This window comes from Clarias gariepinus, chromosome 12 (genome assembly GCF_024256425.1).
Source record: "Clarias gariepinus isolate MV-2021 ecotype Netherlands chromosome 12, CGAR_prim_01v2, whole genome shotgun sequence".
NCBI lineage: Eukaryota > Metazoa > Chordata > Actinopteri > Siluriformes > Clariidae > Clarias > Clarias gariepinus.
In genome coordinates this window covers 26,454,338-26,478,973 of record NC_071111.1, presented here as the reverse complement: position 1 = coordinate 26,478,973, position 24,636 = coordinate 26,454,338, and the positions used below count along the sequence as shown (strand labels likewise).

Sequence of the window (24,636 nt, the reverse complement as noted above, 5' to 3'; positions counted from 1 at the left end):
TAAGATCATAGACAACCTCCACAATTACTACAAAGGAGTAGATGTCCTCAGGTAATACTAATCCTGTGCGATTAAGCCTAAAGCCAGTAAGTTTTTTTCCTCCAGGGACTTGGGGCAAGGTTGGACTTTATTGCAGATTACAGAACACATGCTTTCATTGTTTTGTCGCTCTGGAGCAACCTCTGTCCATTAACATTACAGTCTATAAAGTTACATGTCCCAAATAAAAGTAAAACTTATCAAGGAATTGGTTAAAATGCAAGTTTCATGTATTTTCATTTTACTACGCATTTGAATAGTTGTAACAGGAGGACTCCCATGCTAAGCATTGACATTCATGCCCCGAACTCCATAACCCCCCCCCCATTGTGCTTCCTTAAGGTAATACTTTCTAAAGCCCATGGACAGATGAATGTACGTCCAAATTGCTGTAACCCTTTTGTTCTAATTCTAATGTGCTTTCTGTTGCTTGTCTGTTTCTGGGTCTCCATATGATTTACATATTAATGACTTTTGTTCTTTTGAGGTTTTGGATGTACGTGACAGAGGACACCTGGACAAAAGCTTAAGTGTATTTTCTTTGCTGATAATCAACAGAAAACTTGTGTGTGTCTAAGTGTGTGTGTGTGTGTGTGTGTGTGTGTGTGTGTGGTCATCTGGGGCTGAAAAGGCATGATGATTATAAGCAGCATCGCATCAGGCCAACCTGTCAGTAATGCAGTCTCACCTTTAACGACCTGGCACCTGAAACCTCTGCTCTGATGATTACCCAACACACTATGATTGTTTTATGGGCTATGACTCTAAAAACAATCTAAAAAATCCTTTTACTACATATTCCACATGTTTACATTTCTGTTTGGTTTGAATAGGCCAGTCCAAAAATAGGGTGCCATCTTACCTTAGCAAATACGATTGTGCTCTCACATTTAAGTGGTTTGTGAATCAGTAGATCTTACACCCTGATACTGCAGAATTGTTCATGAACTTCCAGTGACTTGTAGTTTAAAAACTTGTTAGTTTTTTTTGTAAAGTCTTCTTTGTCTTTCGGCTATTCCCTTTCAGGGGTCGCCACACTGAATCATCTGCCTCCATCTAACCCTATCCTCTGCATCCTCTTCTCTCACACCAACTAACTTTATGTCCTCTCTCACTGCATCCATAAATCTCCTATTTGGTCTTCCTCTTGACCTCCTGCCTGGCAGTTCCAACCTCAGCATCCTTCTACCGATATATTCACAATCTCTCCTCTGAACATGTCCAAACCACCTCAATATGGCCTCTCTGACTTTATCTCCAAAACAACTAACATGGTTTGTCCCTCTGATGAACTCATTCTTGATCCTATCCATCCTTGTCACTTTCAAAGAGAGCCTCAACATCTTCAGCTCTGCTACCTCTAGCTCTGCCTCCTGTCTGTTCTTCAGTGCCACTGTCTCTAAGCCGTGGAGCATTGCTGGTCTCACCACTGTCCTTACACCTTTCCTTTCATTCTCTCTGATACCCTTTATCGCACAACACACCTGACACTTTTCTCCACCCATTCCAACCTGCCTGTACCCGCCTCTTCACCTCCTTTAAACAGTCTCTGTTGCTCTGGACCGTTGACCCTAAGTACTTAAAATCCTGCACCTTCTTTACCTCTGCTCCCTGTAGCCTCACCGTTCCTGTTGGGTCCCTCTTATTCACACACATGTATTCAGTCTTGCTGCGGCCAACCTTTATTCCTCTGCTTTCCAAAGCATACCTCCACCTCTGCAAATTTTCCTCCACCTGTTACCTGCTCTTGCTACAAAGCATAATGTCATCTGCAAACATCATAGTTCATGGACACTCCTGTCTTACCTCATCTGTCATCCTGTCCATCACCAGAGTAAACAAAAAGGGGCTTAGAGCCGATCCTTGATGCAGACCAACCTCCACCTGTTGGCCTTCTTGTAAAGTGTAAGGACTTATTCTTAAAAAACATGTCACCTTCCCACTAAACGTGCTACTAAAAATCAGTTAGCTAGAGCACATCTATGCTTCCTAGTAAAGGATCTGTAAAGGTTTGGTCAAATACACATGAATGGTTTAGGAGAAGTTGCAGATAGAAGAAAAGTGTGATGAGAGATGATGGATCGAGAACCCTATGTGTCTCCTATGCTTCTCAGGCAGGCCACACAACCAGGTAATTAAAATGTCAGGGTGTGTAAGAAGGGGTTGTGTGTCTGGGTCTTTCATCCACTCTTCACCTACCAGGTCATACAGATCGATGTTTTTGATCTCTACGAGTTCTTCAAAATATCTCTACTTGGCACCAGCATTTAACTTCTCCCAGTAAGGTCCCTTTTCTTTAGGTTTACTCTTCTTCATCTCGAAAGAAAACACCATGTCACAAAACTAAGAAAAATAACAAGTCGCTCTCAACTCTGTGTCACTCTCAACACATCTGGGTCAGAAATCACCATAGCAACTGATCAGCATTAAAACCAAAGGTGGCAGTGACTTCCAAAAAGCAACGCGGTATAAAAACAGTGTGACGTAACTCCACATTCTCTATATTAAACATATAGTCGTGATCATGCACTGTGATCTCCTCTCATACACACACTTATTGATCCTGTTCTCAACTTCATGTCATGCACACTCGCTCTGCGACCGGCACTAGGACCCGGAAGATGGTGCTTCACATCGCTCAGTCATTGAGTTGCCCATGTTGGTCTCGACGTTTACCTGCCGAATCGTGAGTACGCACTATTTCTGGGTTTATCTTCGTGACCGAGTGTGTGTTGTTAGAATGCGGGTTTATTTGTGTAAACTCTTGTTCTCGCTGAGAGAGTGTTATAATAATCAATCGCGTTTGGGTTTACCATCCACGCTACACGGGCTAACTGCTAAGTCTTCTGTTGTCGTCTCCATTTATCCCGTGACATTTCAGCTCTGTGTTACTGTATGTTACTGTACTGAGTGTATTTGAGTCAGTGAGTTTATTTATAGATATTATATATTTATGAAAAAATGTGAAATAATACAAGACTAGTTAAGAGCTCAGTAAAAGAACTAGTAAGAAAGACTGCATGGTTTTAATACTGCTTTTAATACCGCCCGATGTCCCGCGAACTTCTGCAAGGTCTGCAAGGACCGACGTGCGGAAAGATGGAAATGTAATCACAGAGCCAAAACTCGCTGTGAATCATGATGAACCGTACTTACGGCCACCACATGAAATCGCATAGGTGAGATACAGATGGAGCCACGCCAAATAGCCGCGGAAGTGTGAATTGCGTACGAATGGCGTACGGCTGCCTTATGCACGCCGTAGTCCCCCCTCCTTTTTCTTCGAGAAAGGCGTGTCAAGATTTCACAGTAAACACGCCCATTCAAGCCCTATTTATGCATTTACCTGGTTCCACCACTAGATGGCGCTTCGTTCTCAAGGACCCGTTAACACAAGCCAGCAATTTAGTTGCGCTGAGTTGCAATCACGTGATTTTAACAACCCACCCCCACCGAACTGACGCTGCCAAACTGCACTAGAGATGAAGATGGCGGCTTAATGGACTATTCGCGGTAAGTGGTGTTTTTATTTATAAAATTTGTTTGGGATTAGTTTACAGTTTATTTTCCAGTTTAGTTTTTTTACCGGCCGTTTTGAAAATCACTGGCAGCACCAGCAGCGGTCAGATGTAACTTTAGATAACTTAATGATCTGTTTACCAAGTCTGGAGTTACAGCTTACTGTCAGTGTCACAAACTCACAATGTCACTCCTCTTTAACTAAAAAGACACTAAAGCTTCGAAAATACTCTTAATGTCCCTAATACAAAAGCTGCACTACCGGATGAAGAGTGTTTGTGCTCTATAAAAATGCCTTTAGAATCTGACCGCGTGTTGTCTGGATTAATTCAGCATTTATTTATTCTTTGGGTAAGAGTTAATCTGCAGGTTATATCTGTGAATATTATGTGATGCAGTTCATGAAGGACACAAGCTGAGGATAGATGTACAGGAGCTCGCGAGCTAAACGCTCATAACCGGGATTATATTTTTCTCAGTTTGGCCGTGACTTTGCGCGGTAGCGCGAGCGCTTAGTTACCGAGCTGGATAAAAACTCTGAAGTGTTTATCAGTTAAGGAGTGTGGGGGGAGGTGTGTGGGGAGGGGGGGTGCTGTGTGTGTGGGGGGGGGGGGAGGTGAGGGGGGCTTCAATACTCGGGTAGTTATAGTTTGGCTTCAGAGATTAACTAATATATACGAGTGTTATATCGCCTAACTTATTTGTATGAAAAGCGCATTTTAATTTAATGCAGGCCATAATACAGACAGACCGGGGTTAACACTAACAAAGTTCAATGGTTAAAGTTATCCCAGTTTATTTACATTTCAGAATTCCCCAAAACAGTATTTTACACACACTCTGGTGTAGGTTTACTAATATCTTTTATATCTATTACAACTAGATATTCTGTAAAGTTTATTTATCTTTGTCTTCACTAAATTCTCCTGTTCTCTTTAATCAGAGCTCCGCTGTGGAGGATTGGGGGGTCAGACGGATGACGGTTGGCCTTTTGGAGCTACTGGAGGAGCCTGAACAAGCTGTTAAAGGGAGCTGTAGGAGGGATGACGTCACAGTGCAACAGCTTTAGAATGATGTTTGGTCAGGTCTACTGTATATTCTGAACATAGAATTGCAAAACGTCTAATACTTTAGGGGGGAAACAAAGAATTAAACAGTTCCATCTTTAATATTTTTAAAAAATGATATTTTAATATAAAAGAACCAGATAGAGACTGATAAGCAGCTGGTGTTATCCGGGTATTTTAATGACCTTAAAGCGAAAATTAAACATGTTTTCACCTGTTTTATACAAATTATTTGTTTTTACTTTTACTTTTGACTAGTTTTAAAAGAATAAATTTTATTTTAAAAGTCATGTGTGCGTGTTTTAATTGTTGGGGGATTGTTTGTGTATTTAAAAATACATTTACTTAAACCAACAACTTCAATGTGCAAAAAATGGGACCCGACGTTGTTTTAAATAGTCAAAGAGTTGGGCTAATAATAATGATAATAATAATAATTATTATTATTACTGGTTATAGAAACGAATGAAAACAACAGTTAAACACTTGATCATATGTATCTGTGCTAGTTTGTGTTTGTGATTGTGACCCATAATCATTTTTTTTGTTTGATATGTTAATAATATGTTAATAATTTACACAATGATAACATGTTGTTTATGTTTAATGTTTATTTTGCGGGAAAAGGTAATAAGCAATATTTAAAATAAAACAAACCAGGAAGTAAGTGTTTTATACATTAAGGTGCTGTGTATAACCAAGTGCCCCAACAGACATAGCAACAGTGTGTGCGCTGTGGGGGATTGGAAGGTGAACGAATATAATCATTTACAAGACAAAGGACGTTCAGAGGTGTGTTATACCCCCCTTCCACGGATTGTCGCCCATTACGCAATCGCTATCTTCAAAGAAAAGCCGCCGCCCCTTTTCATTCAAACGCGTTAGCGAGTGTTTTTCTTTCCCTACGCTCGGTTTTGTGAACACAGTTGCGTTCAGTAACACGGTGAAACCAATTACATAAACAGCAGCAACAACAACCATTATGATCACACTTTGTTAAATTTATATTGCTTAAATATTTCACAGCTGTGTCCTCTTTGCATTGCTACGTGTTTATTTACTTCCTTTTCGCATCGTATAATGCACTCTAAAATCGACACTATCAAACTTGGAAATTATATAATATTCAATCAAACATCAAGTTATTAAAAGTAACGAATTTGTCACTACTCTTCTCTCATGCAGCACGGCTAAAAAGATAATAAAAATTACACCAAAGTGCTGCAGGTTTGGTGTCTGTGAGCTTTTCCTAATCAGAGTTAGACGGGGGGCATTTTGTGGCTGATCCAGTTACACTCTACTTAGATATTACACAGAGGAGAGTTCACTTCTGTTCTCTTCATCCTAGCTTAATTTCATCTCATGAAATAATAGTAAGTTTTGTAAAGTTTGAGTTCATCTCCCCAGCCAGTGTTGTGTATGGACAGGGTAGCATCATGGCATGATTGGTGTCATTTTTATTATCTTTTTGGCCGTGCTGCGTAAGAGAAGAGTAGTGACGAATTCGTTACTTTCGTTACTAGACTATTTTGTCTGCAAGTGAAATACATCGATATGTTAATAATTTACACCACGATAACATTACTGCAGACGGATCTAGAGACGTGACTTTGAGACGTTTACAGTATATTCGACAGAGTTTGTTCTACATAACATTACAAAACAGCCATGTCCAATAAAACAGTGCATCTTTAATAAGCCACATTGTATTCCAGTCAGTAGTAAAATTAACGAAAGACTGAGAAGCCCCGTATTATATATATATATATATATATATATATATATATATATATATATATATATATATTTTAATGTTCAAATTAACGTTTCAGAGTAGCCTATATAATTTGTCTTGTCCGTTTACAGCGTTGGCTGATTTTGTGATTGAGACCCATGGGTTACATTGAAATATTTTTATTAGTAGTAGTAAGCCAGTCTTTAGTAACCTTGAATAAATCACAATATAAGCCCTCTCCCGCGCTCTCTCTCTCTCTCTCTCTCTCACACACACACACACACACACACACACACACACATACACGTACACACAAACAAATAAAACATGAAATCGCGTAAAACCAAATGAAACTATGGCAAAAATATATAAGCAGTAAAAATTACAGTAGTATCCTGTAGGTGAATCCTGTCCTGATAACAGGCGTTAACCCTCTGAACCTGTTTAGTTCTGTTAGTATTGTGTTCAGGTGTGAATGTTTATGGGGATTTAATCTGTCTCTGCTGCCGCATCTATTCACTGTAGTGATAAGTGATTAATGTCCCATCAGATCTTTAATGGGGGACGTTATACTGGTTAAATGACTAAAGACATACTGATCCGTATGAACAGATATTTGTTCCAGATATTATGCGCCATTGATCGATTTGTTATGCCAATTTTTGACTATCAGCGAAAAAAAACATTAGCGAAAACATAAAAAATATAACGAAAACAAACCCAAGCAGAAGTTAAATTTTAAGCGTACTTTGCAGCAAAATATTATCTACCAGTGTATTAAACGGAAATAGATAAAATACACCGTAATGTAAAATACTGTACATAGCCCGCATTGTATTTCATACCTACAACGACTGGTATAGATAAATTACAGATGTTACCGTGTCTTTAAGTATTATTAAGGATGTCGTGAAAAATATTGCAATAAGTAGTTTTACTAATTAATTAATTAATTAAATCATTAATTAAAAATAGCATAAGCATCATGGATTGTGTATTGAGGGATTTACATCTGTTTTATGAATCGTTTTTATCCCTTTTTTTTACCACATCATCTATTGATGAAACTATGTTGACGTAAGTTATGTTATATATATATATATTAAATATAGTAACCGGCTGCTTGGACACTGCAGAAGCAGTCAATGCTCCATCTGGCGGAATTATACAGCATTGCAACCATCTTTTTAGAAAGCGCATGGGGGCGTTTATGGGGCGGGGCATCGTTAACTACGTCATCGCGGGGGATCACATTCCGTGCACGGATCGATCATGGTCCTGTCACGGTCCTGTCATGGACCTATCATGCTCCAAGCGGCTGTTTGACGTGGCTCCCACTGTAGACGTATTAGTAGTTAACCTCGCTAAGTGATAATGGTAGAATAATTATAAAGGTCTTGACTAAAACAACATGCATGAGGAAATACAAAGAAGTTTTCATTTTCTGCAATGGAATAGTACTCCTGCTAGTTAGTTTTATCAGAAGGTAATGATGTACTGTAACTGATTACTTTTTAATGACAGTAATTTTTGGTTGTAATTAGTTACTTTAAAAAGTAATGTCCCCCAACACTGAAGATGGCAGTGACTTCCAAAAAGTAATGTGGTATAAAACCAGAGTGAAGTAACTCCACATTCTCTATATTAAACATGCAATAGTGATCATGCACTGTGATCTGCTCTCATACACACACCTATTAATCCTGTTCTCAGCACTGTGTTACTGTATGAGTGTATTTGAGTCAGTGAGTTTATTTATAGATAATCTTTATTTCTAACAAAATATGAAATAATACAAGACTATTTAAGAGCTCAGTAAAATAAGTATTAAGAAAGACTGCATGGTTTTAATACTGCTGCTATGATACAGATCTGGCAACCCTGTTTACAGCAGTTAGATGGAGACGAATGTTCACTGACAAAATAAACATTATTTCAGACCAATAAAATGTTTCTCATTTGCATTTCCCTGCTGCTTTTAACCCCTACAGCTCACACACAGTGCATTTAGTTTGTGTCCCAGGTGTAGTTTGTGTGATTAGTTACAGTGTTTTAGTAAATTTCACAGTCATTTCAGACACACTGCAGTCACATCAAGTCATGTTTTGCTCTGCAGCTTCTCACATACGTACATCTGACCCAAAGAATCTGTGACAAATCATCAGTGTGCAGTGAAAAGAAACAATCTTCCTCCTCAGGACATTGATGATCAACCTAAAACTTCTGCTTCAGTCTCACTATTAGAGAATGTGTCTTACTGAGGAGCAGGTCATGTGACTCTCAGAGAGATGATCTTACCTCAGTGTCTCCAGTTTACAGTCAGGATTCTCCAGTACAGCACAGAGACACTTCACTCCTGAGTCTCCTAAATTATTATTAGTCAGATTCAGGTCTCTCAGGTGTGAGGGGTTTGATCTCAGAGCTGAAGTCAGAGCAGCACAGTCTTCATCTGAGACACCACACTTATACAACCTGTAGAGAGACACAATGACACACTCATCATCAGCAGGTTATCCTTATTTAAGACTTACTTTAAAGCTGATGTGTTTGTTAAATTATGTTATTATTCAGAATGACATCACCTGTTTATTCTAATTAACAATGTAATTTAAATGATCATAGAGAGTCTTGTATTTTGTTTCTCCCAGTAGATGTGTGTATATTTACAGTATATTGCTGCATAATCAAAACAGTAAAAGTCTGAAACATGGTGAAAAACAAAACTCATCAGTTTTACACATTATTTTGTTCTCCTCTAAGAAGCAGGGGTAAATTAGCACAGTGTTGTTGAAGTGGTTGCCAGATCCCTGGTTTTAATGAAGAACTGCTCTACTTTTGGATTAATATCTTTGGCTGTGGACTGGAGTCTGGAATTTTTTACATACATTATTTTAATTATATCTATACAGAGCTTATGAAGTTAACATGTAAAGTTTTCTTATATGTCTGCCTATAACATGCTAATGTCTTTTGTTCTTTTGATGTACTGAAGTAAGTGACACAGGGGACCTCGCGTGCACTCAAACTTTGCATGCTGAAACTTTTGTATGCGTTCAAGCTTATTTACGTGGGTTTCAACTCTATCTCTCTCGTACGCTCAACATCACAAAGCTACACTTGCGTTAGAACTCTGCCACAATTCCAGCCAAACAAAGACTAGAGAAGGATCAAAACCAGCCAATCAAAAACTGGAGGAGGGACATTCTGTGTAGAAAATTTTAGCTCTACTGTTCTCTGCTACTAGTTTGAATTTACATTTAGGCATTTGGCAGACGCTAAAGAGAAATGGCGCAATATTTTGTGGACAGATGAAAGCAAGATTGTCCTTTTTGGGTCTAGAGGCCGCAGTTTGTCAGACGACCCCCAAACACTGAATTCAAGCCACAGTACACTGTGCACAGATGTGGGGATGCTTCTCGTACTATGGTGTTGGGCCTAATTATTACATTTCAGAGATCATGGATCAATTTGAGTACATCAGAATACTTAAAGAGGTCATGTTGCCTTATGCTGAAGAGGGAATGCCCTTGAAATGGGTGTTTCAACAAGACAATGACCCCAGACACCAGTAAGCAAGCAGCATCTTGCTTCCAGACCAACAAGATTAACGTTATGGAGTGGCCAGCCCAATCCTCAGACCTTAATCCAATAGAAAACTTGTGGCCTGACAATAAAAATGCTGTTTCTGAGGCAAAATCAAGAAACGCAAAGGAATTGCGTGACCATGGTTATACAACTAAATATTAGTTCAGAGATTCACAAGCAATGATTAAACTTCAAGCCTTTTTATTTAAACAGTAAATTCATCATTTTGTAAAGATTAATGATGATGACTGCTATTTTTTTGAACAGACTAATATTTGTTTTTCTTCACTTTCTGTTAACTAATAATCCATTTAGCACATTTTTCTTCATGTTGTGATTCAGAATAGAACGTGCAGGGTGTCCAATGCATTTATGTGATTTAAATTAAAAGGTATTACAGTATATGGATAAAGAGCTTTACTTACTTTTTTCAACACACTGCTATAATTTTGAACACAACTGTATGTATAAAAAACATGTTATGGCACCAAGATCACATGACCTGAGCCCTCTAAATGATTTTCTTTAAAACAACCATCATGGTGGACACAGAGGCAACTCGCAACAAAGGTGTAAGCGTTTAAAAGAATCTGCCAAAAAAATCCTCATTTTTTGATTTTCCAACATCTTGTTTGTTTTGACACCTTGTCACATTTGCATACTCATTAATATTCATTACCACCTGCCAAAGATGGGCGTGTACACAGGACCAGCCTTGTCTGTGTTCAATTATTTTAAAGCTTATACAACACATTGTATTTGCTACAGTGACTATTTTCTTCTCTTCATTTTAACGTACAATCCTACACATTATTTTGAGAACTATGTATGGTCTGTGTCTTTAGCATGTAAAAGTACACGTAAATAAAGTTTTGGCATAATTTAATTACATCATAAATATACTTAGTACAAAATTTGCCTCCCAAAACAGCTTTAAGTATAAACATATACAGTATATTATAGCAATATAACTTCAAGTATACTAGTCATTACTCTGGCTCATACTTAAGTATAGTGTGGCATGCTAGGATTACATATACTTAGCGTATATTTTTTTACTTGCATAAACAAACAAGCTTTGTTTATGTCTTACAATTAATTAATTCTGTTTTTGTTTTTTTCAAAACTCCACTGTGGTTTAAATTAATTTGTTCCTGTCTCATTTCACATTTTAAATTATTTTTTTTTTTAATAAAATGGTTTTGGCGAGTGTGAGTGATTTTGGAAAATTAGGTTTAATTTTTTTATCTGTAACCAAATGGTAACTTTTTCCTCAAAACAAAATGAAAACATAGAACGTTAAAGAGAGCTTCACTCCACCCTTCACGGGTAGAGCTGAGGGAATTTGGAAAGGTTAAGTACACTGTAAAAATTAATTTAGAAAATGGAGAAAGAGAACAAGGAAGAAAGTATTTGATGCGTTTATTAAGGGTGATGGGACTAGAAAAGAGGACCTAGTGTAAATTGAAAGTAAGAAAATGGAGATCAAGACCAGAAGGTGTACCAGAAAACATCTCCAGTAGCAGCTATAAATGTAGACGTTGGGGAAATGCCATTAAGAATCAGAAGAATAAAGCTAATGTTGGCATACTGGGTAAATCTGCAGAAGCGTAACAAAAAGTGCCCAATGAAGGCCATCCTCAAAGAGTGCTGGGACACACCAAATCCAATCTGTCGGACAGGGGACACCAAAGCAAAACGCCTAGGACTACAGAAGCTTGATGTCAGTCCCACAGTGCCACTAAACAGCACCCACCATGGAGACATTTAGACCAATAGATGTAAGTCTAAACAAAAAATAAAGGACAAACCATCACATATGATGAGCTGGATAATAGTCTTCAGTCACATTTTATGTGTGTGTGTGAAAAAATATATCCTAACAACCTTTCGTCAAACAGAATCTTGACAGTTTTATTGCCCCTTTAGTTGACCTTTGGATGACCCTCAGGAATTTGTTAGGGGGGTGGGGGGATGGTATGCATTAGACATCATTTTATTTCATTTATTTCCTTCACTTATTTGATTCATTTCATTTATGTACGTATTTACTCATTTATTTAGACATTGTTTCATTCGTTTATTTCATTTATTTAACTTATTTATTTCATATATGTTTTTTTTCATTTACTTTTTGTAAGAATTTGTTCAGTGTGTTTTGTTTTATTTTGAAAAAAATATGCTTAGTTTGTGAACTCATTTCAAGATGTTTGTGCGTAACTATTAAGACGGGGAGATGTATTTATTACCAACGGGAGAACAGGGAAACGTTTATTTAGTGTGATAAGAAAAAACGTGCATCACTTTGAATAACTGAGGACTATCAAACTTGTTAATTTTTCAATTTACTTAAAGAGAAAAAGAAGCGTTACCAGAGAGTGAGAGCCCCGAGTCGTTGGCGGAGGGGTTTAAAAAAGAAGAAAAAAAATGATCTCGATGATACGACTAAAACGTTGTTGCGAACATGCGAGCGAGTCTGAGAAAAGAATAATAATGAGGCAAAAGCAAGGTCTGCGGGTGAATGGTTTTACCGTGTGAGCTTGTCCGATGTTAAACGCGCGCAGCGCATGAGCGAAGTCTCGTCTGGTGCGGAATGCGCGCGGAGTTTGTTGAAAGGGGAATCCTCTCGGACGCTGTGATTGGCCGGATCTGCGCGTGACGAAACCCCGCCTCCACCTCTTCTGCTAAGTCGCAAAAGGTGTTTATTTTTCAGAGCGTTTATCTAAATCTGATGTTTTATCCACATTTTTAGGTAGGACTGTGCCTATTATGTCTTTTAAAAAGTTCTCTAACACTAGAGCTGAGGTGACCGTGTCTGTAGTGATTAGTAATAATGGAAGAAACAAAAGTTGATCCTTGAATTATCAGTGCACTTTGTGCCATGATCATTTTGTCAGGAATGGAATGATCCAACAGATTGGTTAAAAGTCTAGCTGGTTTTACATATGCTTATATATATATATATATATATATATATATATATATATATATATATACGAGGACCACGTGTTAAAGACCTGGTACTATGGTTTTCTTGAAAATAATAATTTTGTTTTCTGTTTGTCATTGTAAGCAGGCATTGTAATGGCATACCATCCAATGACACACCATTTCTTATCAGATCAAGATGTAATAAAAGTTTAACCAGATATTCTTTTCATGGGGAGATGAGGCTAATGTTTAATAGCATTGTTTAGAAAATGTTCACGCCAAATGTGTGTGTGTGTGTGCATATGTGTTTGTCCATGCATGTGTAGCAGATATGGTACTTACATTTAATTTCACTCAAAATCTCTCTTTTTTTATTATTAATTCTTTCATATTTTTGATAATTTACACTCTGGAAATGATTATTTTATTGCTAATTTATTTTAATGTTATTGCGCGGTAAGCGTGGCTAAAAGAGGTGAGTTCTGATGGAGCTCTAGGTAAAAAAAAAAAAAAAAAGCTTAATTAAAGTTGGTTTATTGCGAGTAAGATGTATTTTTGTGATAAAAATGTAATTTAATTGTATTGAAGCACGAATAGAGACTGTTTAATGTATGTTTTCTTTGGAAGTGACACTATGTTTGAACTCCTTGGCTAACATTTTCTATTTTAAATCACAGGTCATTTATAAAAAAAACATAATTTAAAAAAATATATATTATTCTTTTTTTTAATTCATTCAGAATTTAAAAAAAGAGTGGCTTGTGGAATATTTGTTGTCAGGTCTCCTTCAATTCACAACACAGTGCAGAGTTTGGGACAAGTGGGTCACACATGGGGTTGTATTAATATCTAGGTAGGGAAACATTCACACGGGTAGGAATACCTTGCAGTTTTAATTTGATGTTTTACTAGACCCTAACATTTAACTTGAGTTATCTCTCAAAATAACCGGTAATGTGAGTCACACAAAGTATTTTCTTCAAAATCTTAACAAAAACTGATCTGAAGTAAACAGATCAGTAAATGTTCTTGGGTTGTTCTTGAGGGTTTAGTCTTTTTCTTTTTTTTTCTGTCACTAAACCTTCATGCTTGAAAGTTCGGTTAGCTGTTATTGCTAGGTGTAAATATAATGTCATTTTAGAAACTTTTTTTAGAAAACTCTTACAAAAACATCTGAGGTAAAAGTTGTTCTTCTTTTCCTTCTAGGTTTTGTCTTCCATTACAATATTTCTTCATCCAAGTTAAAAGTAATTAGACTGGATTTTTTTTTGTAAAAAATCTAACAACATACTGTATCTGAGTTAGAAGTTGATACTGTTGAATGATTAGACTTGTTTCCTCTGTCATTAAACTTACACATATTAAATTTCTTTTAGGTTCTGTTAGTAAATGTTGTGAGCAATATTTTTATTTTAAAAACTCATTTATTTTAAAAACAACATTTCTTCACCTAAGTTAAAAGTAATTAGACTGGAATTTTAGTTACACAAATTTATTATTTTTTGTAAAGAATCTAACAACATACTGTTAGAAGTTGATACTGTTGAATGATTACACTTGTTTCCTCTGTCATTAAACTTACACGTTTTTTTTTTAGTAATTGTTGTAAGTAATCATTTTATTTTAAAAACTTAAAAATAGATGTTCTTGATTGTTTAGAGTTGATTTCTTAGTCACTAAACCTTCACGCTTGAAAGATCTGTTATGCATCAAGGCTATGTGTAAGTATAATGTTTTAGAAAACTCTAACACATCTTAGGCAACAGTTTTTGTTCTTGGTAGTTTTGTCTTTGATTACAATATTTCTTTAGCTATCAAAGTTGAAAGTTAATGAGCCGGAATTTTAGCTACACAAATTATTTTTTCATTAAAAAAAAAATCAAACAACGTATCTGAGAAAAAAAAAAATCTAATGTCCTTTATGGTTTTGTCTTGTTTTCTTGTATGTGTGTGTCTGCGTACGTGTATGTGTTTGGTGGGATGTAACAAGAGGGTGAATTAAAAAAAAAATGCATGATGAGTTGTTAAACATCTGTTACAAACCTTTCTTAAAATCTAAGTTAAAGTCAACGTTTTTTTTTTATGGTTTTGCCCTGTGTCTCAATGCCTTCACTTTTGAAAGTTCGAGTAACAAAGTGTAAATATTAAGTCTTTATATGCATTGCAATTCTGACTACACAGTCTTTTTCGTAAACATTTAGCAACATACTTTATTTGAGGAAATTGTTGTTGTTTTTTTTCATGTTTCCTCTGTCTCTGATGCCTGAAAGTTCTGTCAGGGTCATAGGGGTGATGGTTTTAGGAGCATTTACGACGCGTGGGTGTCCTTGTGCCTGATGTAGTAAAAAGTTTGGCCAGTCAGTTCAGAGGAGATGCTAAACTTCTGTTAGAAACTTTTCTCAAAAATCTAAGGTAAAAGTCAGCATTCTTTAGGGTTTTGTCTTGTTTTCCCTGCATCACTATGCCTTCACTTGTGAAAGTTATGGTAGCTAAATGTGAATATTAAAGTTTATATGCATTGCAATTTTGACTACACAGTCTTTTTCTTTTTCATAAACCTTTACCCAGCATACTTTATCTGAGGGAATTGTTTGTGTTGTCCATCCCTAAACCTAATTCTATGAAAGATCTGTTAAGCGTCAAGGCTAAGTGCTAGTATAATGTTGTTTTAGAGCCTTTTTCAAAACTCTAAACATCTGAGGCAACAGTTATTGTTCTTGTTGCTTTTGTCTTCCATTACAATATAGCTTCACCTATGAAAGTTAAGAGTTATTACACCGAAATTTTAGCTACACAAATTTTTTTTTTCATAAAAATCCAACAACGTATTTGTTAGAAGTTGATACTGTTGAATGATTAGACTTGATTCCATTTGTCATTAAACTTACATGTATGAAATTCCTTTTAGTTTCTTTTAGTAATTGTTGTGAGTAATCATTTTATTTCAGAAACTTTAGAAAAAAAACATCTAACAAAATGTAAAAATAGAAGTTCTTGATTGTTTAGACATGGTTCCTCTGTCACTAAACCTTCACGCTTAAAAGATCTGTTAAGGTTTAAGGCTATGTGTAACTATAATATAGTTTTAGAAATTTTCAGAAAACTCTTCTAACACATCATAGACAATAGTTGCTGTTCTTGACGGTTTTGACTTTGATTACAATATTTCTTCACCTATAAAATTTGAAAGTTAATGAACCGGAATTTTAGCTAGACAAATTATTTTTTCATAAAAAAAAAAAAATCAAACAACGTATCTGAGAAAAAAAAAAAGCTAATGCCCTTTATGGTTTTGTCTTGTTTTCTAGTAGGTGTGTCTCCTACCTGTGTTTGTGGGGATGCAACAAGAGGGTGAATAAAAAAAAAAAACACAATGAGTTGTTAAACTTCTGTTACAAACCTAAGTTAAAGTCAACGTTCTTTATGGTTTTGCCCTGTGCCGCTAAGCCTTTACTTTTGAAAGTTCGGGTAACTAAATGTGAATATTAAATCCTTATATGCACTGTAATTTTAAACATTAAACATTTTAAAAGTAAACATTTAGCAACATACTTTATATTTATTACTATTCATGTTTCCTCTGCCAACTGATGGCTAAAAGTTCTGTCAGGGTCATAGGGGTGATGGTTTTAGGAGCATTTACATATATGTTATCTCTATAAATATTGTTTTCCTGTCAGATGGAGTGAATGGGCCCTGCAGGTCAAAAACATAATATTTATAGAGATAACATAATAGAGTTATAAAGTAATTATATAAATTTATTTTGTTTTTGATTATGTTTTATTTTTTTTTTATAATTTTCTCAGGTTTCCTCTTCCTCCTCTTCCACATCTTTCAGACATGAAGGTTTAGCGACAGATATCGTGAACAATACCCTCAGATACAGTATGTTGCTAAAAGTTTATGAACAAAAAAAAAAACTGTAGTCAAAATTGCGAAGCATATAAACCTAATTTACATTTAGCTACCATAACTTTCACAAGTGAAGGCGTAGTGGTGCAGGGAAAACAAGACAAAACCCAAAAGAATGCTGACTTTTACCTTAGATTTTTGAGAAAAGTTTCTAACAGAAGTTTAGCATCTCCTCTGAACTGACTGGCCAAGCTTTTTACTACATCAGGCACAAGGACACCCACGCGTCGTAAATGCTCCTAAAACCATCACCCCTATGACCCTGACAGAACTTTCAGCCATCAGTTGGCAGAGGAAACATGAATAGTAATAAATATAAAGTATGTTGCTAAATGTTTACTTTTAAAATGTTTAATGTTTAAAATTACAGTGCATATAAGGATTTAATATTCACATTTAGTTACCCGAACTTTCAAAAGTAAAGGCTTAGCGGCACAGGGCAAAACCATAAAGAACGTTGACTTTAACTTAGGTTTGTAACAGAAGTTTAACAACTCATTGTGTTTTTTTTTTAATTCACCCTCTTGTTGCATCCCCACAAACACAGGTAGGAGACACACCTACTAGAAAACAAGACAAAACCATAAAGGGCATTAGCTTTTTTTTTTCTCAGATACGTTGTTTGATTTTTTTTTTTTATGAAAAAATAATTTGTCTAGCTAAAATTCCGGTTCATTAACTTTCAAATTTTATAGGTGAAGAAATATTGTAATCAAAGTCAAAACCGTCAAGAACAGCAACTATTGTCTATGATGTGTTAGAAGAGTTTTCTGAAAATTTCTAAAACTATATTATAGTTACACATAGCCTAAAACCTTAACAGATCTTTTAAGCGTGAAGGTTTAGTGACAGAGGAACCATGTCTAAACAATCAAGAACTTCTATTTTTACATTTTGTTAGATGTTTTTTTTCTAAAGTTTCTGAAATAAAATTATTACTCACAACAATTACTAAAAGAAACTAAAAGGAATTTTATACATGTAAGTTTAATGACAAATGGAATCAAGTCTAATCATTCAACAGTATCAACTTCTAACAAATACGTTGTTGGATTTTTATGAAAAAAAAAAATTTGTGTAGCTAAAATTTCGGTGTAATAACTCTTAACTTTCATAGGTGAAGCTATATTGTAATGGAAGACAAAAGCAACAAGAACAATAACTGTTGCCTCAGATGTTTAGAGTTTTGAAAAAGGCTCTAAAACAACATTATACTAGCACTTAGCCTTGACGCTTAACAGATCTTTCATAGAATTAGGTTTAGGGATGGACAACACAAACAATTCCCTCAGATAAAGTATGCTGGGTAAAGGTTTATGAAAAAGAAAAAGACTGTGTAGTCAAAATTGCAATGCATATAAACTTTAATATTCACATTTAGCTACCATAACTTTCACAAGTGAAGGCATAGTGATGCAGGGAAAACAAGACAAAACCCTAAAGAATGCTGACTTTTACCTTAGATTTTTGAGAAAAGTTTCTAACAGAAGTTTAGCATCTCCTCTGAACTGACTGGCCAAACTTTTACTACATCAGGCACAAGGACACCCACGCGTCGTAAATGCTCCTAAAACCATCACCCCTATGACCCTGACAGAACTTTCAGGCATCAGAGACAGAGGAAACATGAAAAAAAACAACAACAATTTCCTCAAATAAAGTATGTTGCTAAATGTTTACGAAAAAGACTGTGTAGTCAGAATTGCAATGCATATAAAGACTTAATATTTACATTTTGTTACTCGAACTTTCAAAAGTGAAGGCATTGAGACACAGGGCAAAACCATAAAAAAAAAACGTTGACTTTAACTTAGATTTTAAGAAAGGTTTGTAACAGATGTTTAACAACTCATCATGCATTTTTTTTTTAATTCACCCTCTTGTTACATCCCACCAAACACATACACGTACGCAGACACACACATACAAGAAAACAAGACAAAACCATAAAGGACATTAGCTTTTTTTTTTTTCTCAGATACGTTGTTTGATTTTTTTTTTTATGAAAAAATAATTTGTGTAGCTAAAATTCCGGTTCATTAACTTTCAACTTTGATAGCTGAAGAAATATTGTAATCAAAGACAAAACTACCAAGAACAAAAACTGTTGCCTAAGATGTGTTAGAGTTTTCTAAAACATTATACTTACACATAGCCTTGATGCATAACAGATCTTTCAAGCGTGAAGGTTTAGTGACTAAGAAATCAACTCTAAACAATCAAGAACATCTATTTTTAAGTTTTTAAAATAAAATTATTACTTACAACAATTACTAAAAAAAAAACGTGTAAGTTTAATGACAGAGGAAACAAGTGTAATCATTCAACAGTATCAACTTCTAACAGTATGTTGTTAGATTCTTTACAAAAAATAATAAATATGTGTAACTAAAATTCCAGTCTAATTACTTTTAACTTAGGTGAAGAAATGTTGTTTTTAAAATAAATGAGTTTTTAAAATAAAAATATTGCTCACAACATTTACTAACAGAACCTAAAAGAAATTTAATATGTGTAAGTTTAATGACAGAGGAAACAAGTCTAATCATTCAACAGTATCAACTTCTAACTCAGATACAGTATGTTGTTAGATTTTTTACAAAAAAAAATCCAGTCTAATTACTTTTAACTTGGATGAAGAAATATTGTAATGGAAGACAAAACCTAGAAGGAAAAGAAGAACAACTTTTACCTCAGATGTTTTTGTAAGAGTTTTCTAAAAAAAGTTTCTAAAATGACATTATATTTACACCTAGCAATAACAGCTAACCGAACTTTCAAGCATGAAGGTTTAGTGACAGAAAAAAAAAGAAAAAGACTAAACCCTCAAGAACAACCCAAGAACATTTACTGATCTGTTTACTTCAGATCAGTTTTTGTTAAGATTTTGAAGAAAATACTTTGTGTGACTCACATTACCGGTTATTTTGAGAGATAACTCAAGTTAAATGTTAGGGTCTAGTAAAACATCAAATTAAAACTGCAAGGTATTCCTACCCGTGTGAATGTTTCCCTACCTAGATATTAATACAACCCCATGTGTGACCCACTTGTCCCAAACTCTGCACTGTGTTGTGAATTGAAGGAGACCTGACAACAAATATTCCACAAGCCACTCTTTTTTTAAATTCTGAATGAATTAAAAAAAAGAATAATATATATTTTTTTAAATTATGTTTTTTTTATAAATGACCTGTGATTTAAAATAGAAAATGTTAGCCAAGGAGTTCAAACATAGTGTCACTTCCAAAGAAAACATACATTAAACAGTCTCTATTCATGCTTCAATACAATTAAATTACATTTTTATCACAAAAATACATCTTACTCGCAATAAACCAACTTTAATTAAGCTTTTTTTTTTTTTTTTTTACCTAGAGCTCCATCAGAACTCACCTCTTTTAGCCACGCTTACCGCGCAATAACATTAAAATAAATTAGCAATAAAATAATCATTTCCAGAGTGTAAATTATCAAAAATATGAAAGAATTAATAATAAAAAAAGAGAGATTTTGAGTGAAATTAAATGTAAGTACCATATCTGCTACACATGCATGGACAAACACATATGCACACACACACACACATTTGGCGTGAACATTTTCTAAACAATGCTATTAAACATTAGCCTCATCTCCCCATGAAAAGAATATCTGGTTAAACTTTTATTACATCTTGATCTGATAAGAAATGGTGTGTCATTGGATGGTATGCCATTACAATGCCTGCTTACAATGACAAACAGAAAACAAAATTATTATTTTCAAGAAAACCATAGTACCAGGTCTTTAACACGTGGTCCTCGTATATATATATATATATATATATATATATATATATATATATATATATATATATAAGCATATGTAAAACCAGCTAGACTTTTAACCAATCTGTTGGATCATTCCATTACTGACAAAATAATCATGGCACAAAGTGCACTGATAATTCAAGGATCAACTTTTGTTTCTTCCATTATTACTAATCACTACAGACACGGTCACCTCAGCTCTAGTGTTAGAGAACTTTTTAAAAGACATAATAGGCACAGTCCTACCTAAAAATGTGGATAAAACATCAGATTTAGATAAACGCTCTGAAAAATAAACACCTTTTGCGACTTAGCAGAAGAGGTGGAGGCGGGGTTTCGTCACGCGCAGATCCGGCCAATCACAGCGTCTGAGAGGATTCCCCTTTCAACAAACTCCGCGCGCATTCCGCACCAGACGAGACTTCGCTCATGCGCTGCGCGCGTTTAACATCGGACAAGCTCACATGGTAAAACCATTCACCCGCAGACCTTGCTTTTGCCTCATTATTATTCTTTTCTCAGACTCGCTCGCATGTTCGCAACAACGTCTTAGTCGTATCATCGAGATCATTTTTTTTCTTCTTTTTTAAACCCCTCCGCCAACGACTCGGGGCTCTCACTCTCTGGTAACGCTTCTTCTTCTCTCTAAGTAAATTGAAAAATTAACAAGTTCGATAGTCCTCAGTTATTCAAAGTGATGCACGTTTTTTCTTATCACACTAAATAAACGTTTCCCTGTTCTCCCGTTGGTAATAAATACATCCCCGTCTTAATAGTTAAGCACAAACATCTTGAAATGAGTTCACAAACTAAGCATATTTTTTTCAAAATAAAACAAAACACACTGAACAAATTCTTACAAAAAGTAAATGAAAAAAACATATATGAAATAAATAAGTTAAATAAATGAAATAAACGAATGAAACAATGTCTAAATAAATGAGTAAATACGTACATAAATGAAATGAATCAAATAAGTGAAGGAAATAAATGAAATAAAATGATGTCTAATGCATACCATCCCCCCACCCCCCTAACAAATTCCTGAGGGTCATCCAAAGGTCAACTAAAGGGGCAATAAAACTGTCAAGATTCTGTTTGACGAAAGGTTGTTAGGATATATTTTTTTTGTGTGTGTCTGTGTGATCGTGCGTGTGTGCGCATCTGTGTCTTTCTTCCCCAGTTCAGGGTCAGCATGTATCGTATCACGGTGTAACAGACACAAAAGCAAAAGATCATCTTCTTTTAACTCGCATTAAACAAAAATATGGAGGCTTACCTTACAAATGTTGCGCATCCTTAAAACATTACACTGCATATCATACAATCTATGGCTGTGTATGTGTCAAGTACAGTGGCATTGTTGGTGGAACTCTACAAGTTTCTCAAAATATCACAGCTTGGCAATGGCATGTAACTTCTCCCAGTAAGGTTTCTTTTCTTTAGGTTTTTCTATGTGTGTTAGAATTGTTGAGTAGCTAGATTTTGGTAAACAGCGTCGCTAGGCCATTACAAAACTACTGCATCAGAAACACTGCCATAGCAGGTCACATGATCATTCAAGAAGAAAAAATTACAAATAGAGTGAAACCTCGGATTGCGAGTAACGCGGTTTGCGAGTGTTCTGCAGGATGAGCAAAGATTTTTAAATAAATTTTTGTGTTAATTATTTTTATGTTTTTTTGGGCTGTGTGTAAAATTTGATTTACGAGTGTTTTGGAATACGAGCCTGCTTCCGGAATGGATTATGCTCGTAATCCGAGGTTCCACTGTAAGGTCTTTTTTTCTGAGGTCGAAAAAGCATAATGATTATAAGCAACATATCAGGCCAACCTGTCAGTAATGCAGTCTCTCCTTCAACAACCTGGCACCTGAAACCTCTGCTCTGATGAAGTTCTTATCACCCAACACACTCCCTGGGCTATGACTCTTAAAACAATCTAAAAATTCCTTTTACTACATATTCCACATATTTCTGTTTAGTTTGATAGCTAATAGACTGGTTCAAAAGCAGAGTGTCACCTTAGCAAGTACGACTATGCTCTCACATTTCAGTGGGTTGTGGATCAGTAGATCTTGCACCCAGACACTGCAGAATAGCTCATGAACTTCCAGTGACTTGTAGTTTTTCTTGTAACGTGTAAAATTTTTTTTCAAAAAAACATTTTGGAGTCTTTCAAGGAAGACGTGTCACCTGCCCACTGAACATGCTACGTCTTAAAATGAACTAGCTAGGGCACATCTATGTTTCCTAATGAAGGATCTGTAAAGGGTTGGTCAAATACACATGAATGGTTTAGGAGAAGTTGCAGATTAAAGAAAAGTGTGATGATGATGCTGAAGAGAGACGAAGGATATGCTTCTCAGACAGGACACACAACCAGGTAATTAAAATGTCAGGGTGTGTGAGAAGGGGTTGTGTGTCTGGGTCTTTCATCCACTCTTCAGCTACCAGGTCATACGGATCAATGTTTTTGATCTCTACAAGTTCCTCAAAATATCTCTGCTTGGCACCGGCATTTAACGTCTCCCAGTAGGGTCCCTTTTCTTTAGGTTTACTCTTCTTCAAGACACACCGTGTCACAAATTTAAGAAAAATAACAAGACACTCTCAACTCTGTATCCCTTTAAACCAATCTATGTCAGAAATCACCATGGCAACCGATCAGCATTAAAACCAAAGATGTAATCCGTTATTCAGACAATTTATGTTTTCCGTGAGCCAGAGAGCACTGATTCCATTAGTGTGTGTGTGTGTGTGTGTGTTTGTGTGCGTGAGAAAATCATCCTACATGCCCCGCCCACGATACCCCCCTCCCACCACACACCCTCTGTTATACCCCTATCTCAACTATGCGGTTTGACTCGCGGTTTCTTAAGCGCTGTGACCCGCTGCGAGTAACCGCCCGATGTCCCGCGAACTTCTGCAAGGTCTGCAAGGACCGACGTGCGGAAAGATGGAAATGTAATCACAGAGCCAAAACTCGCTGTGAATCATGATGAACCGTACTTACGGCCACCGCATGAAATCGCATAGGTGAGATAGGCGTATTAGTAGTTAACCTCGCTAAGTGATAATGGTAGAATAATTATAAAGGTCTTGATTAAAACAACATGCATGAGGAAATACAAAGAAGTTTTCATTTTCTGCAATGGAATAGTACTCCTGCTACTTAGTTTTATCAGAAGGTAATGATGTACTGTAACTGATTACTTTTTAATGACAGTAATTTTTGGTTGTAATTAGTTACTTTAAAAACTAACGTCCACCAACCCTGAAGATGGCAGTGACTTCCAAAAAGTAATGCGGTATAAAACCAGAGTGAAGTAACTCCACATTCTCTATATTAAACATGCAATAGTGATCATGCACTGTGCTCTCCTCTCATACACACACCTATTAATCCTGTTCTCAGCTCTGTGTTACTGTATGAGTGTATTTGAGTCAGTGAGTTTATTTATAGATAATCTTTATTTCTGACAAAATATGAAATAATACAAGACTATTTAAGAGCTCAGTGAAATAAGTACAGTGGAACCTCGGATTACGAGTAACGCGGTTTACGAGTGTTTCGCAAGACGAGCAAAAATTTTTAATAATTTATTAAACGAGACGAGCATTGTCTTAGTTTACGAGCACTGAGTATCATGTTTCACGCATGCGCTTCTTGTTTTAACAACGAGCGTTTCATCATCAGAAGTGAGCCAACGGTTTTTCTCTCTCTTGCAGCAGAATTGTAGGTAATCGCCTCTCCTGCTGGGTGAATACACACACACACGCACACACGCTGTGTGTGTGATGTACGTGCGCGCGCACACACACATTAACGGATAGACCGTTTTTAAAACCGTTTAAAAATTAGCAAGGAACATTCCTAGTCACACTTACGTGAGCGCATACTAACAGGATCACTGCTGTAAGTAAAACAACAACAACAACAACAAAAAACAAATTAAACAGCTCCTTACCTTTGAAAACAATCGCGACAAAGAGAAGTTTGTGTGTTTATTTGGCAACTTGAGAGGTGTGTGT

At 35.9% G+C, this 24,636-nt stretch overlaps 2 protein-coding genes across 2 annotated transcripts in view; both read right to left on the bottom strand.

Moving 5' to 3' along the window:
* LOC128533813 (NACHT, LRR and PYD domains-containing protein 12-like) overlaps window positions 1-24,636 on the bottom strand; it is a 470,287-nt gene that overhangs the window by 421,511 nt on the left and 24,140 nt on the right. The window lies entirely within an intron of this gene.
* The window catches only part of LOC128533821 (NLR family CARD domain-containing protein 3-like), a gene marked incomplete at its 3' end in the record, with an annotated part of 51,183 nt that continues 35,300 nt past the window's right edge, over window positions 8,754-24,636 (bottom strand). The window contains exon 3 of the mRNA XM_053508080.1: window positions 8,754-8,832. Within this exon, the coding sequence (XP_053364055.1) occupies window positions 8,754-8,832 (79 nt within the window). The remainder of the gene's footprint in view (window positions 8,833-24,636) is intronic.